Source organism: Schistocerca gregaria, chromosome 1 (genome assembly GCF_023897955.1).
Source record: "Schistocerca gregaria isolate iqSchGreg1 chromosome 1, iqSchGreg1.2, whole genome shotgun sequence".
Taxonomy (NCBI): domain Eukaryota; kingdom Metazoa; phylum Arthropoda; class Insecta; order Orthoptera; family Acrididae; genus Schistocerca; species Schistocerca gregaria.
Window position 1 is genome coordinate 289,014,341 of NC_064920.1, and position 20,046 is coordinate 289,034,386.

General features: G+C 39.9%; 1 protein-coding gene across 1 annotated transcript in view; it reads right to left on the reverse strand.

Annotated features, from left to right (window-relative positions):
* Nucleotides 1-2,508: 2,508 nt before the first annotated feature.
* The window catches only part of LOC126341283 (centrosomal protein of 76 kDa-like), a 139,783-nt gene continuing 122,245 nt past the window's right edge, over nt 2,509-20,046 (reverse strand). Inside the window, exons 9-10 of the mRNA XM_050001761.1 lie at nt 3,696-3,913; nt 2,509-2,929 (exon numbers count right to left, since the gene is read on the reverse strand). Of these exons, the coding sequence (XP_049857718.1) occupies nt 2,782-2,929; nt 3,696-3,913 (366 nt within the window). The 3' untranslated portion in view covers nt 2,509-2,781. The remainder of the gene's footprint in view (nt 2,930-3,695; nt 3,914-20,046) is intronic.

Below are 20,046 nucleotides of genomic sequence, written 5' to 3' on the forward strand. Positions count from 1 at the left end.
GCCTTTAATACAGTCAACCACAAGATTCGATTAAATAAATTAGAAGCGTTAGGAATAAGAGGGGTAGCTAATGACTGGTATCGATCATACCTCGCATATAGGGTACAAAGGGTAGAGAGAACACATACTTCAAATAGATCTAACATTTACTAAAACAGTTATCAGAACAAAAATAGGGGTTCTGCAAGGTAGCATATTAGGACCAATACTATTCCTGATATACATCAATGACTTTCCCAGCACTGTTACTCATGTCAAAAAAATTCTCTTTGCTGACGACAGCAATATTTTGTAGTCACTGAGAACAGAAGAGAACTCCTTGCAGAGAAAGCAAATGAAATTCTCAAGGAAGTTTATGATTGGTTAATAAGCAATAAAGTGACATTGAACATCAAGAATGAATTTCAGTTTGAAGAGGGAAAATGACAATGTTAAATTAAATGCAGATGGCATCTCTGTAGACTGTGTAACAAATGCAAAATTTCTAGGAATGAATATAGATTCTCAGTTGAAGTGGTGTGAACACACAAAGGCACTTGCAAACAGAATGTCATCAGCATGTTATGCTCTTAGAATCCTATCATCGGTGTGTAACATGCAGTGTCTTTTAGTTACACACTATTCACTTGTAACTCAGTTCTTAGCTATGGCATTCTTTTTTGGGGAACAAATGCACAAAATATGAACACAATTTTCAAACTCCAGAAAAAAGCATTACGAATAATAAGCAAAAATAGTAGTCGAGCTCATTGTAAACATCTGTTCAAAACACTGGGGGTTTTAACTGCTCTATGTGAATACATTTACCAGTCAGTTGTACACATCAAAAATAACATTGGTAATTACTGCACAAACAGCTCGGTCCATGACCACGGAACAAGAGCTAGACTCAAATTAAATTTACCAAGAGAAAATAAACATAAAACTCAAAACAGCCATTTCTACCAAGGAATAAAACTGTACAAGACAGTACAAAAAGAGATTAAAGAAATTGCAAAAACACACTTACTTAAAAAAGGAGCTAAAATGTACCTGTTGTGCAATACATTTTATACACTGAAGGACTACTTAGATAAAACAGAGTAGGTGTTTGGTAAAAAAACAAATAAATAATAATAATAATGATTATAAAACATCAAATATTAAATATTACACCTTCATACTATGTTTTTTCCTTCTTTTTTCTTTTTCTAGAAAAACTTACTCCAAAGCTATGCATAGCACAATACTAACAACTCTTCCTCTTTCTGAGCTCAACATCACACTCATTATAGAGGTTTTCAGGATAGCAAATGGGAAGTTTTGGTACAGAAAATGGCCCAAAGACCACCAGTGTGTGTGTGTGTGTGTGTGTGTGTGTGTGTGTGTGTGTGTGTAGTGAGTGAAGTGCTATAAAACAATGTGTGTATAGTGTGTGGAGTGACTGATAGTGAGATATGAGTGAACAGTCTAGCATTACATTATTTAATAATTTACTTGTAAAAAAACTATTGTATGTCAGGAGTAAATCTAATGATTGTAGACAACATAGAAATCTGTAAATGTATGCGTGTACAAATTAGCTTATTTTAAATTGGTCTAAACTTGTAAATACTTTGACATGTCCTATATTGTCATAAAAAAAATTAGCTATGGATGAATAAAGCTGCTGCTGCTGCTGCTGCTGCTACTACTACTACTACTACTACTACTAATTTCCTACCTTTCAGGAAATTCTTTAATTTTAATCTTCAGTTCATAAGCAATAAATTATGGTCAGTGTCCACACCTCAACTTGGAATATTTGCTGTTTAGAAACTGGTTAAAAAATATGTCTCACCATTGAATAACCTGTCTGAAATTTATTGTTGTCTCCAGGTCTCATGCATATATGCAACCTTCTTTCACTGTTCTTGAGGAGAAGAGTAATGTACTCTTTGAACAGAAACTGATCTTTGGGCTGCCTACATATAGAGGAGAGTTGTGAGGAGAGCTGAGGGATGCATGTCAACGCATAATACATAATGACATAAATATTTCCAATAAGAATTTTATCCATTAACCTTATTAAACTTATTCAAGACCATATTGCATTAGAAACGGGACAGCAAAAATTTAAATTTAGAGATGATGATCTGAGTTAATTTAAGGAATAATTAAATAATTGTTCCATTTTTTGTTATTGCTTATACTTCTCTCTCTCATGTAATGTATGCAACACTTCAAGATTTATTTTAAACAGTAAAATAAGACAGATTTTTAACAGTGGAGGGACAGTATACCCTCTATATGTGAGTGGGATGAGAAGATACCCTAATATTTGGTACTGTGGGAAGCATTCTATGACATACACTTCACAGTGGTTTTTAGAGTATGGATGTAGCTGTAAATGTAGATATATATTTCTTCCACAAATATTGCAAGAGGTTAAAGATCAGCATCTATTCATTGTGAAAGAAATTTACTCTACATAAAAATGTTTCCATGTTTTGTAGTTTATAGCTGGTGTCAATTGTTGCAGCTTATAAATACCGTAAAACTCTACCTTTATTTTAATTCTTTCAGTATTCAGTATACAATAGTACAACTTCAGTAACATGATGTGGACATGCATGGCTGCACAAATTAACTCACATCATTTCTCTACAAAGAAAGTCAAATCAGTCCTCTACAAAGGAAGACTGGAAATACTACCAAATCTTCACACTCAAATACATTTGTGTCATCAATCCAAATAACACACAGGTGTAATTGTACCCCATAAAATCAGAAATTCTATGTAATCAAAGATCTCAACTAAATCTAATTTTTATCTTTAATTATTCTGTATTTACAGGCAACTATTAGCCACAGTGAAAGAATATTTTCTGGATAAACATATGCAGAGACGCCTAATGCTAATTTCACATCTGGCTCCTTGCAGAGAATTATATCCCGTATTAGAGGATGCCTGAAACAAAATAAAATTTCTTCAGGAAACTAAAGATAAATCAATGCAAACAGGTTGTGTAAATAATCAGCCACTACAAAAATATATCTTTACGATCCCAATTGAAAATTGTCAGAAATGATAGTTAACAATGTTTGGGAAAAGAAATATCTATTCAGCAACTGTTTGTTTCCTACTTCCTGTCTCTTTCTTTCATATGACAGAGGTGTTGTTTAATAGTTCTGAAACCACCATCCCAAACAAAATTTTGTTTTTCCAAATTTGTGCATCTATAAGCTCACCTCCAGCTATTTGTTCAGCAGTTGCTGAGTACACAGAAAACAGAGCAGCTACAATGTGTTGTAAAACTTTCTTGAAAAAAATTAAGTGCTGCAGTGAAATAAAGATCTAATGTCAATTGTGAGCATAGAATTGGAGGAATATCTGTAAAAATTTGAACAGAGATAAATAAAACATATGGTTTTGGTCCTGGACAATCTTATTTTGAGTGTGTGATTTACTAAGGTCTGTAAAATAAAATTTATTGTATCAGCTGTGAAAATTGAGAATGGTAACAAATTTTAGTCTCTTCTTGTTACACATGTGAAACTTCCAAAGGAAGAACAAAATATATAACATTATGCTATAATGCTAACATTTAAATTCAGATTTATTTTATAATATTTACTCATGCATAACAGCAAATGCGTTTGTAAAGGTAATCTTTCATACTAGACAAAACATAAACTATAAACAGAAAGAACATAACAATCTTTTGTTTTTTTACCTCATGCAATGTCCAAAAATGCGCCTCACTGGAATATCACTAACATGCAAAGGCAGTGCTCTAAATGTAAAATCTTCTGGGATATTACTATCAATAATTTCTTCAAAATCTTCTGTAACCAATGCTGTACCAGTCTGGTGTGCTGTTTCATATGATGCTAAGAGCTGCAGCAAATATTGCTCCAGATTTCGGTCCCAAAGCGTCTGTAGATCAAAATCCTGTAAATAAGAACTATAAGCATTATTTAACATCACCTATGACTTAAAAATGCAATGGAGAATTCTAATACTGATGATGCTCTGCAATTTCCATTTTTTTCCCAACAAAATTTCGCATACACCTTCATTGGTTTCCACACAGGATTGTAAAGTTGGGTTCATTTCAGTCCTGAGGAGAATAATTCTTGCAATTCTATTGCTCATAATGTATCAGTCTTTAGCTTCCTTCATATTAATAATAATTTCTGTGGTACACTTCAATGATACAGTTTGTATTTCCATATAACTAATTGTTGTTGTTGTTGACTGGTGGAAAAATAGATGCTAACGGACTGAAACTGAACATAAATATGGAAATTTTTCTGCTGTAAATAATTACTGTATAGGGTGACTATGCAATGAAATCTGAAAGTTCAAGAAGTAAGGTGAAAACGTAGAAGGAATTGCTCTGACGTTGTTGTTGTTGTTGTTGTTGTTGTTGTTGTTGTTGTTGTGGTCTTCAGTCCTGAGACTGGTTTGATACAGCTCTCCATGCTACTCTATCCTGTGCAAGCTTCTTCATATCCCAGTACCTACTGCAACCTACACCCTTCTCAATCTGCTTAGTGTATTCATCTCTTGGTCTCCCTCTACAATTTTTACCCTCCTCTCTGCCCTCCAATACTAAATTGATGATCCCTTGATGCCTCAGAACATGTCCTACCACGCGATCCTCTCTTCTGGTCAAGTAGTGCCACAAACTTCTCTTCTCCCCAATCCTATTCAATACTTCCTCATTAGTTATGCGATCTACCCATCTAATCTTCAGCATTCTTCTGTAGCACCACATTTCGAAAGCTTCTATTCTCTTCTTGTCCAAACTATTTATCGTCCATGTTTCACTACCATACATGGCTACACTCCATACAAATACTTTCAGAAACAACTTCCTGGCGCTTAAATCTATACTCGATGTTAACAAATTTCTCTTCTTCAGAAACACTCTCCTTGCCAATGCTAGTCTACATTTTAAATCCTCTCTACTTCGACTATCATCAGTTATTTTGCTCCCCAAATAGCAATACTCATTTACTACTTTAAGTGTCTCATTTCCTAATCTAATTCCCTCAGCATTACCCGACTTAATTCGACTACATTCCATTATCCTCGTTTTTCTTTTGTTGATGTTCATCTTATATCCTCCTTTCAAGACACTGTCCATTCCATTCAACTGCTCTTACAAGTCCTTTGCTGTCTCTGACAGAATTACAATGTCATCGGCGAACTTCAAAGTTTTTATTTCCTCTCCATGGACTTTAATACCTACTCCAAATTTTTCTTTTTTTTCCTATACTGCTTGCTCAATATACAGATTGAATAACATCGGGAATAGGATACAACCCTGACTCACTCCCTTCCTAACCACTGCCTCCCTTTCATGCCCCTCGACTCTTATAACTGCCATCTGGTTTCTGTACAAATTGTAAATAGCCTTTCGCTCCCTGTATTTTACCCTTGCCACCTATAGAATTTGAAAGAGAGTATTCCAGTCAAAATTGTCAAAAGCTTTCTCTAAGTCTACAAATGCTAGAAATGTAGGTTTGCCTTTCCTTAATCTTTCTTCTAAGATAAGTCGTAAGGTCAGTATTGCCCCATGTGTTCCAGTATTTCTACGGAATCCAAACTGATCTTCCCCTAGGTCGGCTTCTACTAGTTTTTCCATTCGTCTGAAAGGAATTCGCGTTATTATTATGCAGTCGTGACTTATTAAACTGATTGCTCGGTAATTTTCACATCTGTCAACACATGCTTTCTTTGGGATTGGAATTATTATATTCTTCTTGAAGTCTGAGGGTATTTCGTCTCTTTCATACATCTTGCTCATCAGATGGTACAATTTTGTCAGGACTGGCTCTCCCAAGGCCATCAGTAGTTCCAATGGAATGTTGTCTACTCCGGGGGCCTTGTTTCGACTCAGGTCTTTCACTGCTCTGTCAAATTCTTCACGCAGAATCATATCTCCCATTTCATCTTCATCTACATCCTTTTCCATTTCCATAATATTGTCCTCAAGTACATCGCCCTTGTATAGACCCTCTATATACTCCTTCCACCTTTCTGCTTTTCCTTCTTTGCTTAGAACTGGGTTTTCATCTGAGCTCTTGATGTTCACACAAGTGGTTCTCTTTTCTCCAAAGGTCTCTTTAATTTTCCTGTAGGCAGTATCTATCTTACCCCTAGTGAGATAAGCCTCTACATCCTTACATTTGTCCTCTAGCCATCCCTCCTTAGCCATTTTGCATTCCCTGTCGATCTCATTTTTGAGACATTTGTATTCCTTTTTGCCTGCTTCATTTACTGCATTTTTATATTTTCTCCTTTCATCAATTAAATTCAATATTTCTTCTGTTACCCAAGGATTTCTACTAGCCATCATCTTTTTACCTACTTGATCCTCTGGTGCCTTCACTACTTCATCCCTCAAAGCTACCCATTCTTCTTCTACTGTATTTCTTTCCCCCATTCCTGTCAATTGTTCCCTTATGCTCTCCCTGAAACTCTGTACAACCTCTGGTTCTTTCAGTTTATCCAGGTCCCATCTCCTTAAATTTCCACCTTTTTGCAGTTTCTTCAGTTTTAATCTACAGTTCATAACCAATAGATTGTGGTCAGAGTCAACATCTGCCCCTGGAAATGTCTTACAATTTAAAACCTGGTTCCTAAATCTCTGTCTTACCATTATATAATCTATATGATACCTTTTAGTATCTCCAGGGTTCTTCCATGTATACAACCTTCTTTCGTGATTCTTAAACCAAGTGTTAGCTATGATTAAGTTGTGCTCTGTGCTTCCTCTGTCATTTCTTACCCCCAGTCCACATTCACCTACTACGTTTACTTCTCTCCCTTTTCCTACACTCGAATTCCAGTCAGCCATGACTATTAAATTTTCATCTCCCTTCATTATCTGATTAATTTCTTTTATTTCATCATACATTTCTTCAATTTCTTCATCATCTGCAGAGCTAGTTGGCATACAAACTTGTACTACTGTAGTAGGTGTGGACTTCATATCTATCTTGGCCACAATAATGCGTTCACTATGCTGTTTGTAGTAGCTTACCCACATTCCTATTTTCCTATTCATTATTAAACCTACTCCTGCATTACCCCTATTTGATTTTGTGTTTATAACCCTGTAGTCACCTGACCAGAAGTCTTGTTCCTCCTGCCACCGAACTCCACTAAGTCCCACTATGTCTAACTTTAACATATCCATTTTCTTTTTTAAATTTTCTAACCTACCTGCCCGATTAAGAGATCTGACTTTCCACGCTCCGATCCGTAGAACGCCAGTTTTCTTTCTCCTGATAACGACATCCTCTTGAGTAGTCCCCGCCCGGAGATCCGAATGGGGGACTATTTTACCTCCGGAATATTTTACCCAAGAGGACGCCATCATCATTTAATCATACAGTAAAGCTGCATGCCCTCGGGAAAAATTGCGGCTTTAGTTTCCCCTTGCTTTCAGCCGTTCGCAGTACCAGCACAGCAAGGCCGTTTTGGTTATTGTTACAAGGCCAGATCAGTCAATCATACAGACTGTTGCCCCTGCAATTACTGAAAAGGCTGCTGCCCCTCTTCAGGAACCACACGTTTGTCTGGCCTCTCAACAGATACAGCTCCGTTGTGGTTGTACCTACAGTACGGCTATCTGTATCGCTGAGGCACACAAGCCTCCCCACCAACAGCAAGGTCCATGGTTCATGGGGGGGTGCTCTGACATAGTATGCCGATAAAAGTTTAAGATTTGTAAAAGTTTTAGTTTGCTTGCCATACAGAGGTTTTAATGATAAATAAGGCAAGGAGTAAGGTGTAGAGTGGTTGAGGAAAGAAAGGAACTGGGATGTGACAGAGAGGGTTGGGAGAAGGGCAATGATGTTTGCTTGGAGTAGGAAAGTGACACCAGTGAGTTTGTTTTGGTCACAGTCAGCAGGAATCATACTGTGACATGGAGGAGTGGATTGGGAGGAGAATATAGTTACAGAGAAGATGAAGACTGCAGAGAGGAGAGTCTGAAGACCAGAAAAGTGAAGTTCAGGACATCGGGCAGGGGTGGAGCTGAGTGTAAAACAGGGGCTAGCAGTCATTGAGGCCAGAAGGATTATAATATTGAAAGATGTGTTGCAAGGACAATTCATATCTACATAATTCAGAAAACTGGTGTTGGGGCAAAGGTCTTAGATGGCACAGGATATGAAGTGACCACTGAACTCAAGCATGTTCTGCTCAGCAGTGTGTTCTGCCACTTGGTGGGCAACTCTGATATTGGCCACAATTTGGTGGTGCTCATTCACTCAGGTGAAAAAGTTGGTTGGTGGTCATGCCCACATAAAATGCTGTGCTGAAGTTACATCAAAGCTAGCCCATGAATGACTGCTTCTACACATGTCCTTGCATGATGGGACTGGAGTAGGATGTGCTAGATGAGTAAATTGGACAGTCCACAAACCTGGGCCTTCCAAAGGAGTATGATCCGTGACCATGTCCCTTCTTCACTCATCATGCACCCACATGGCATTGTGCATGGAACACAATCCCCCTTACCTATGGCAAGAATGAACACACCGTTGTCGCATTTCTATGCAATGTGCCTGCTGCCCCCCCCCCCCCCCCCCCCCTCTTCCAGCTGTCAACTACCATTCTGCAACCTTCCCTCCTGCTCCCACCTCATTTATCCCTTCACCTATTTCACCTGAGACAACCCCTCACCCTGTCTGAGCTTTGGTAATGGCACAATGTAATCAGCCAACAGAATTCAGGCATGCAGGTGCATGTGTGCATATGAGTATCAATTAGCTCTGAAGAAGCAGTCATCCAAAAACTAATAACATTATTATTGTTGTTTACAAGTCTGTCAATGACACAATGCCTCAGTTATATGTTGAGTTGTGACTTTTGCTCCTTCCATTATTTATATTCTGCCAAGGATTTTCCATTGGCATGTCGGGTATCTTACAAAAGACACCTGTGAGTGGTCCGCCTGTCGCAAGGCATGTTTGGTGGCTGTTGCCACTATGTCTGCCAGTTGTCACTATGCGTAATTCTCGGATGCCAATACTTTTCACATACAACCTACACTGTGCTACAAGTGTGATGGTGTTTTCTTTTGAGTTTTTTTTTTGTCAAGTTTAATTGTTTGAAATATTGTTGCTAGATGTCATTATTGCAACTGTGTCAAGTTCCGGGTTTTCCCTGCCTGTACGTTACTGGACCAGTCCTCAAACAGAAACACTGTGCGCATGTCTTCTATGCTGTGTGACTAAGTGTTTGGGAATTTTCTCTTGAGTTTCCTGTCAAGTTTTCATTCAGCGTGGTATACACAAAGGATCAATGCGTGTTTTTTGTGTTGTACTATGTGACGACAGAATCATATGTGGAATGTCAACTTGAATTCATAGAAAAATTTCCAGATGTGCATGTTCACAGTGATTCGATGATATGCAGGTTAGCTAATAAATTTCAGGAGACTGGATCTATGTTACACAAACAAAGGCCTAAAGAACCTAGTGTTTTAACTGAAAATAAATTAGCAAGATAGGGGAGGCTCTGGAAAGAAATCTGAGAAAATCTCTGCACCATTTGACACTTCAGACTAGTGTGTCAAGAGCATTTGCTCACAGACCTGTGCACAAACTGAAATTGAAACCATACAAAGATAGTGCATCAACTGAGGAACTCAGATACTGTTGCTTGATGTCTTTATTGCAACTGGCCTTTACAGTCTGTGCAGGATGGGAAAGTTGATCCTGTGATGCTTTTTTTCTGTTGAAGTGTGGCTATATTTGTCAGGGTATGTAAATTCTCAGAACAATTGATGTTGAGGCTGCAGAAATCCTCATGAATTATACCAACCTCTTCAAGATGTGAAAACAGGAGTGTGGTGTGCAATTAGCACAAGACAATTATTGAACCAATCTATTTCCAGAAAACAATACATTCTGAAAGGCATGTAAACAATATACTGCATTCTTTTTTTAAGAGAACTAACACCTAACAAAAAGATGTACACTTATTTCATGCAGGACTATGCAAGACCACACATCACCAATGTTCCCATGACAGCAATACAAAATATTTTTGATGATATGATAGTTGCCTGGCCTCCTCGTTCTCCAGATCTAAATATGTGTGATTTTTATCTCTGGGGAATGTTAAAAGACAAGGTGTAAGCAACCTATCATGCTCAAAGAGTTGGAAGACAGGGTTTGGCTAGTCATTTCCCAGATTTCGGGAGCTGAAATTCATAGAGTGTTTGCTAAGATAATCAGATGTCAGGCTGATCTTACTACAGAGGAACATCATTTTGAGCAGTTACTGCAAATAAAGGTAAGCTTAAGTTCACTGGGTGGCAATGTTGTCTGTGTTTAGAGGAAGCGTGTGCTCAGCCGACTAGTGACAGATCAGTGTCCGAGAGTCAGGCGTGGAAGTATTAACGGATTTCTTTTGGATTTTTAAAATACTGTTTTCAATTTTTCACTGTACATCACTGAGTTTATGCTACTTCAATCAAAGTAATACCTATTATTCTACATAAATATTTTTGATAAATATCAGAAGCAGGTTGTACAATAAGTTTTACTGGGTTTTCATTAGTGGATGTACCAATACCATTTGGTAAACCTTTTTTCCTTTCAAAGCACCACAAATACACATTTCAAAAGTTCTCACAATGACATGTTACATTAGTATGATCTTGTTACCATCAGGATAGCAGAGCATATTGTCAAAATTAGTATTGTTTTTAAATAACTCTTTTTTTCATTTTTTGAAAATTATGTTTAGACTTTGCACTCATTGATTCATTATTTCCACAATACAGACACATCAATATGGTCCTGATGGTATTAAGCTAACAAGAGATAAACAGCAGCTCCTTAATACATCTGGGCAAGTGGCAGTATTCTTCAAAGTAGTAGTTTTCATTCAGTTTGTAACATCTTAAAGTTATAATTCCACCTTAAATTTAGTTTGCATAATCACTAGTTGCATACAATGTAATGACAGTGTATCGACAATACAGTGCACAAATTTGGTTTCTGACACCTGCCTCTTTTTTGTCAACAAATATTTTGATTCATTCCATATTCCTGAATGTTTTGCTTTATAATGAAATCTGCAGAACAGAAATGAATGAATTAATGAATGTATGAATGAACTGATTAATGCCATGAGTAGTATCCTTGAAGCCACAAATGCATTTATCTGTAGGCTTTGTGTTTCTACTGTGTAAACTACATGGCAGCTGCGTGACAGTTGTGAGAATAGATATAATTACACAGTAATTGACATTATTTTGTGGTTTGCAGCTCACAGTTTTGATAACATACCTGGTATCTGCTTAAAACATGTGACCAAAGTCTTAAGTGTGGCGTAGCTCCCAGAGTAGTAAAAAAAGACAAACACTGAACCATGTGAGATCACTGTTGCTACACTTCAGTGAATACAAGAATAAATATAACCTACAAGAGGTATGACAATATGTGGTTAAGCATCTCTGGGGCTCAACTATGAATTTTGCAGGTGCTTGTTTTTGAGCACTCACCAGTGCAGCAGTCATTAAGTACGAGTCTACAGATGTGCATGATCACAAAAAGTTGGTAAGAGGAAATAAATGGTAATCAAGTAATGTTCAGGCAGCACAAAAAGACTGTTGCACATTTACCTTTCCGTCAAAGCCTTCTTAAGGAAAGAAAAACACAAAGAAAAACACACCTTCACATGAGCAAGCACACCTCATGCACACATGGCTCATTCTGGCAACTTGAGGAGGGGGGGGGGGGGGATAGCAGGTTATCAGGTTATGGGTGAGGGGAGAGAAGAGTGTGATAGGACAGAGGGGGCAGAAACTGTTGGGTAGAGAATGTAGGGGCAGTAAGTTACCACAGGTTGAGGCCAGCATAATTTTGGGAGTGGAGAATGCATTGTAAGGATAACTCCCATCTGCACAATTCAGATAAGCTGGTGGTGGAGGGGAGGATCCAGATGGTCCAGGTTGTGAAGCAGCATTTCATGTTCTGCAGCATGTTATGCCACAGGATGGTCTACAATGCTCTTGACCACAGTCTGGCATTGGCCGTTCATCCAGGTGGACAGCTGGTTGGCAATCATATCAATATAAAAAGGCTGTCCAATGATTGCAGAAAAGCTGGTATATGACATGGTTGCTCTCACAGGTAGCCCGGCCTCTGACGGGGTAGGATAAGCCTGTGCCAGGACTGGAACAGGAAGTGCTGGGTGGGTGGGTTGGGCATGTCTTGCACCTGGGGTCCCCCACAGGGGTGTGAGCCCTGTGGCAAGCGGCTGGGATTAGAAGTGTCATAGGAATGGACTATGATGTTGTGAAGATTGGATGGGTAATGGAGTACCACTTTAAGAGGGGTGGGAAGGATCTTAGATACAAGGTCCGACATTCCAGGACATGATGATAGTCAAAGTCTTCATGATGTGGTTCCATTGTGCCAGTCTGGGGTGGTATTGGGTGATGAAAGGGGTACTCATTTGTAACTGGTTCTGGGGGTGGTGTGAGGATTGCAGATGGTTGGAGGTATGGCACAGGACCTCTGTTTATGGACTAGGTCTGGGAGACCCAGGCCTTGATGAGACCCTCGGCATACTGGGCAATTCAATGAGACCCTTGCTCTTCAAAACCTGGAAGAGCATTCCAGACACCAATTCCATAAAAGTTATCCAGCCTGCAGATATCCCAGTGCCACCTTGAGGCACCACCACCCAACCTCTATTGTATTCCTCCTTCTTGTCAACCCCCTCAGCCCCCCCCCCCCCCCCCCACCGCCATAGCAACCAGAACCTGCCTAGTTGACCTTTTCAACCTGCCACAGCCCCAAAACTCCCTGCCAACACACCATTAAACCCATACACAAAATATACCTGGGACACTGTTGTTACATTTCCACCAAAATACCCTGCCACACAGAAGGAAACAAAGGAAGTAGGTTACAGTACGCTTGTTCGCCCACTGCTTGAATACTGCTCAGCAGTGTGGGATCCCTACCAGATAGGGTTAATAGAAGAGATAGAGAAGATCCAATGGAGAACAGTGCGCTTCGTTACAGGATCATTTAGTAATCGCGAAAGCGTTACGGAGATGATAGATAAACTCCAGTGGAAGACTCTGCAGGAGAGATGCTCAGTAGCTCGGTACGGGCTTTTATTAAAGTTTCGAGAACATGCCTTCACCGAAGAGTCAAGCAGTATATTGCTCCCTCCTATGTATATCTCGCGAAGAGACCATGAGGATAAAATCAGAGAGATTAGAGCCCACACAGAAGCATACCGACAATCCTTCTTTCCATGAACAATACGAGACTGGAATAGAAGGGAGAACCAATAGAGGTACTCAGGGTACCCTCCGCCACACACCGTCAGATGGCTTGCATAGTATGGATGTAGATGTAGATGAAGTTCCAATCCCATCTAAGGGCTTCAACCTTTAGTCCTACACCCAAATGTAGTGATGTTGGACTTATTAAAGGCCTACTCTCCTTCACCCAATCTTTGAACTAGATACACTTCTTTGCCACCAATCCCTCCATCCAAAACCAACCTAATCCCAACATTGAACCCTTCCTCTCCCAGTTCACACTGCCATCAACCCATGACCCTCCCCCCCCTTCCCCCCCTCTCCCACTAACTATATATTGGTCACCTTCCAGGAATTCCTTAGCTCCAGCTTGGCCTCACCATCCTTCCCCAGGTCCTTTCCTAAGACCACTAACCTTCAGTAAAAGAGAGGACAGGCATACAAAATCTCAGGACAAATCCTAATTTAATAACCCTACCAGTAGACAAAGGTTCCACCACTGCCATTCTGAATCACAGCGACTGTCTACCGGAAGGCCTCTGCTATTTATCTGGCTCTTCAATCTGTAAACTCTGTCCGAGTGATTCCCTCCCAGAAGTCCAACACAATCTCCAGCCCCTGCTGAAAGCCTTCGGCCCTTCCCAGAACCTCTCGCCTGAATCCATTTCCCTCCTCATCCCAATGAAAACCTGAACACCCACCTTCTATGTGCTCCCCAAAATCCATAAACCCAACAATATTGGATGCCCCTTTGTAGCTGGTTACTGTGCTTTCATCGAAAGAATTTCAGTCCTCATTGCCAACATCTCCAACCAACTGCTGAAAATCTAGCCTCCCAGGCCAAACATACCAACAATTTCCTTCACCAACTCTTCACCATCCTCAACCAATTACCTTCTGTATACCTTCTCACCACTGTTGACATCACTTCCATAAACACCATCATTCCTCATGCCCATGCCACTACTTAACAATACCTTTCCCAGTGTCCTTCAGGCTCCTTCCTCATACACTCTGCTAACTTTATCCCAATGTACAGCTACTTCTCCTTTGAAGGTAAGGTATACAAACAAACCCACACCAGCATGGCACTCTCCTATGCCAGCATGGCACTCTCCTATGCCAACCTATTTATGGACCATCTAGAGGAAACCTTCCCATTCTCCAAAAACCCCAAACCCCTGGTCTGGTCAGGTTCACTGATGATATCTTCACGATCTTGACTCAGGGTCAATTCTCCCTTTCCGCATTCCCTCAAAATCTCAATACCTCCTCCCTCATCCACTTCACCTGGTCCTCCTCAATCCAGTGTGCCACATACCTGGATGTTGGCCACCTCCTCTCTGATGGCTCCATCCACATCTCGGTCCACATTTAAACCCATCAACCACCAACAGTACTGGCATTTCAACAGCTAACATCCCTTCTATGCCAAAAAATCCCTTCCACACAGCCAGTCCACCCGGGGATAACATATCTGCAGTGAGAAGAACTCTCTTGCCCAATATACTGATGGTTTCACAAAGGCCCTCACAGACAGGCACTAACCCCCAAACCTAGCCCTCTTAACAAATGTCCCATGCCATATTCCCACACACTGTCAATCCTCCCACCACTCCCAGGAACCAGTTAAAAATGTGCACCCCTTTCGCCACCCAATACCACCTCAGACTGAAACAACTGAACAGCATCCTTCATAAGGGCTTTGACAGGTAATCACCATGTCCTGAAACGTGGGATCTCCTATCCAAGATCCTTCCCAGCCCTCTTAAAGTGGCGTTCCATCGTCAGTCCAATGTTGACAACATCCTAGTCCATTCCTATGCTACTCCTTATCCCAACCCCATGCCAGAGGAATCATACCCTGTGGAAGACACAAGTGTAAGACCTGCTCAATCCACCCACCCAGTACTTCCTATTTCAGTGCTTTCAGATGCCTACCTGTGACAGCAGCCATGTCACATACAAACTCTGCTGCAATCATTGGACAGCTTATTATATTGGTATGACTACCAACCAGCTGGCCCCCTCAATGAAGAGCCACTGCCAAACTGTAGCAGAATGTGCAGCTGAACGTAACATGCTTGATTCCAATGGCTGCTTCTAAACATAGGGCTATCTGGATCCTCCCCTATACCCCCAGCCTAGCTGAATTGCACAAATGGGAGTTATTCTTACAACATATTCTCCCCTCCCAAAATTGTCTCCGCCTCAATTCATGGTAACTTACTGTCCCCCACACCCTTTACTGAACAGTTTCTGCCCCCTCTGTTCTATCCACATCTACCTCTGCACTGCTATATTGTGCAAACCGGCATAAGGTGCATGTCACATGGCATGTCCCATTGTACCAGTTATTAAGGTTCTTCCTCTTACATTCACACATGAAGCAGGGAAGAATGATTGTCTGAATGCCTGTGCACATGCAGAAATTATTCTAATCTTGTTCTCATGATCCCTCTGTGAGTGATATGTAGGGGATTTCTGTACATTCCTGGAGTCATCATTTAAAGCCAGCTCTTGAAACTTTGTTAACAGACTTTGTAGGGATAGTTTTATGTGTATCTTCAAGAAGCTTCCAGTTCAGTTCCTACTGTATCTCTGTGACATTCTCCCACAAATTAAACAAACATGTGACCATTTATTCTTTCCTTCTCTGTATATCCTCTGTTAGTCCTATGTGGTGCAGGTCCCACACAATTGAGCAACATTCTAGGATGGGACACGTGTGATCTGTAAGCAATCTCCTTTGTAGACTGATTGCACTTCCCCAGTATTCTAACAATGAAACAAAGTCTATCACCTCCTTTACCCACAGCTGAACCTATGTGTTCATTCCATTTCATATCCCTAATGAGTGTTCCACCCAGGCACTTGTATGAGTTGGCCGATTCTGACAGTGACTCATGTATTTTTTATTTATTTCATTTTTTTTTTGGCACAAATTTACATTTCTGAATATTTAAAGCAAGTTGCCAATCTTTGCACTACTTTGAAATGTTTCCAAGATCTGATTGAACAATTATCAAGCTTCTTTCAGATTGTACTCATTATAGATAACTGCATTATCTGCAAAAAGCCCGATGTCACTATTAATATTGTCTGTAAGATCATTAATGCACAACATGAACAGCAAGGGTTCCAGCACATTTCTCTACACTTGAAGTTACATGTACATCTGATGATGACTCTCCATCCAAGACAACACTGTGTCCTCCCTAACAAAAGATCCTGAGCCCAGTCACAAATTTCACTTGATACCCCATATTATTGAACTTTTCACAATAAGCATAGGTGTGGTACTTAGTCAAAAGCTTTTCAGAAATCGAGAAATACTGCAGCTACATGACTACCTTGATCCAAAGCTTTCAGTGCATCATGTGAGGAAAGCATCAGTTGGGTTTCGCATGATTGATGTTTTCAGAATCCATGCTGGTTGACATTGAGGAGGTCATTCTGTTCAAGATATCTCATTACATTTGAGCTCAGAATATGTTCTAAGATTCTACAACGAATTGATGTCAAGGATATTGGACAGTAGTTTTGTGGATCATTTCTACTACCCTTCTTGTAGATGGGCATGATCTGTGCTTGTTTCCCAGAAATGGGCATGGCTTTTTGTTCAAGGGATCTACAATAGGTTGTACTTAGAAGAGGGGTAACTAAACCACAAATTCTGTGAAGAATCTGACAGGGATTGGTTTGGGCCCTGGAGCTTTGTTCAGTTTTAATGATTTCAGCTGTTTTTTCACCACTGAGACTAATACAGGGTGATTACAATTAAAGTTAAACTTTTAAAACGCTGTAGAAATAACACCACTGGTCAGAATAACGTCAATTGTACTGGAATATTATAGGAGGACAGGGAAAATGTATGACAGAAGAAAAAAAAGTGTGAAAATTGACCAACAGATAGCACTGTATATGTCAGAATACGTAAATGAAAACACCTGTCATGTGCATGACCTATTGAAGTTGGTATAAACACGCCAGGTACGTGGCTTTTCCTCCTTTCCCATCTGCGATGTTTTTCATAACTGTCTCAATGCAGGACCACACCCTGCTTGTAAAACTGTTGTACAAGAATGATGACTGTACACATGTCACTCTGCAGAAGTTCTGGACACAGAAGTGTTTGAAAAAAGGCGTTTGTCTGATGACTGCTGCGGGTGTAGAGAATATGCCTTGGAAATTTGAAAAGGCAAGTTCTTTTGGTGTGCAACCTGGAAGAGGGACAAAATGAATTGATTCGACATCAGTGGAAGCAGTGGCCACAGCAATGCAGGAGGAGATGACTGGTGGTGTGAAAACGTCTAGTGCATGGACAATTGCTTGAACATTGGACATAGCCCTGGAGCATGGTGCGTAAAATCCTATGAAACATTCTTCTCTGCTATACATTCAAAATTAGCCATGTGCACAAGTTGTTTCCTGTTGACCTGCCAGCAAGTGAGACCTGTGCTTTAGGATTTCTTGCTCGCATGGAATTGGACAATGATTGGCTGTGGAAAATTTTGTGGATAGACAAAGTCCACATCCATCTGACAGGATATATCAATACACAGAATTGTCCGTACACAAATCAACCAGTACCACTTCACCCTGAAAAGGTCACTGTGTTGTGTGGGTTTATGGCATAATTTATCATAGGGCCATATTTTTTCGAAGAGACAGGTGATTATGGTCCTGTTGCCTGTACCGTCAATGGTAAGCGCTATGAGTGTCTTTTGTGCAACCACGTCACTCCAACTCTCCAACAGCGTGGATGTGTGGATGGGATCCTTTTTATTCAAGATGGCACACCTCCGCACATTGCAAATCCAGTAAAGCAACTTCTAAAGCACCATTTTTTGGAAATACCAGAATTATCAGCCGCCATTTCCCTACAGCCTGGCTGTCCCGACCACCTGATATTAATCCACGTGATTTCTGGCTGTGGGGCTATCTGAAAGATGCTGTGTTCAGTGTTCATATTGCAAACTTAGCTGCATCGAAGGCATGCATTGTGCACCAATTTCTGAACGTTACCCCAGAAACACTTTGATTATTTGTGGAACATGCTGTTTCTTGATTTCAACTTTTTGCAAAAAATAGTGGACATCATACTGAACATGTTTTGCGGCAGTCACATGGTAATTAACAGTTTGATTTGATTTTGATTGATGCTTTTATGCAGTTTTTGGCCTTAGGACAATTAAAAACCAATGTGATTTATGCTTTTTTTATGCAGTTTTTGGCGTCAGACCAATTAAAAACCAAAGTAACTGATGCTTTTTATGCTGTTCTTGGTCTCAGGACAATTAAAAACTGATTTTTCTCATCTGGTGTGATATGACCTTGCCGTGGTGGATGGGCTTACATAACTAACAGTATCACACCAGTACACCCATGCACACTGAGTAGTACAGTTTGTTTAACATCAAATATATGCCTTAGGCATTGTTGTACGATTCATTTGTCATTTGTAGTTGACAACTATTAAATTATGATGCTTATGGCACCATCTATTGCTACATTTTGTAACTATATATTTTCTTCTGCCATACTTTTTCCCCCATTCTCTGATAATATTCCATTGCAGTTTGATATCATTCTGATCAGTGGTGTTATTTCTACAGCAGTTTGAAAGTTTAACTTTAATTATAATCAGCCTGCACTTACTTCATTAATCTTTTCAGTGGTATGAGGATTAAATTGGGATAATTCTCCTGTGCTTTCATTTGTAAAGGAACATCTGAAAACAGAGTGAAGCATTATAGCTTTTGCTTTGCTATCCTCATTTTCGGTTCCTGTCTCATTTGCAAGGGATTGAACACTAAACTGGGTGACACTAACAGCCTTTACATATGACCAGAATTTCTTTGGGTTCTGTGAAAGATCATTTGACAATATTCTGCTAAAGTAGTCATTGAAGGCATCACACATCACTCTCCTGACAGCCAAATGCACTTCATTCAGCATCTACCTAAAGCCCTATGAAGCCCTATGCTTTGATTCACACCTATTACACGGTAAACCTGTATGTGCACTTGACCCCCCCCCCCCCCCCTCTCTCTCTCTCTCTCTGTGTGTGTGTGTGTGTGTGTGTGTGTGTGTGTGTGTGTGTTTCTTTTCTGAAGAAAGCTTTCATTAAAAGCTAAATGTGTAACAGTGTTTTTGTAGGGGCTTTATTGCAGCATCTACACAGAACAACTAATTTTGATGCTAAATCCTTCCTGCTACTTTGTTGTTCAGTTATTTCCAGACAGCCTACACGATCACATTGTTTACATTTTGCCACTTCCTTTATCAAAGAAGATAAGATGCCCACATCAACAACAACAAATTCACTACAAACTGTCATTATTAAGACAAAAATCTGAATCACCAGGAGGAGTGCCTTGTGAGAGTTTCTTCCCTGAAGAACTGATACATAGGTTACTATCAACAGTGTGGCTTGCTTTGTTTGCGAACTGGTTACCATGGAATTTCCTTTTATTGACTTTCTTGATGCATGGCATAATTCATTTTTATTGCACACTAAAGGATACGTACTTCCACAAATATGTATAGCACTTGGGCAACAAACATTCAGTAATATGTGAACAAACTGCTTCAGCAAAATAAAAGTAAATAATAGCAAAGATAATCATTTACACACACTAGAAACTTGCACTGTTAACAACATATACAATGTAATTTCTAAGACTTTCCTGGCGATTTGTTGACATCTCGTAAAATCGGGTGTACTGCCGGTGGTCCGCGTCTTCCCAACATGATATTTCGACGT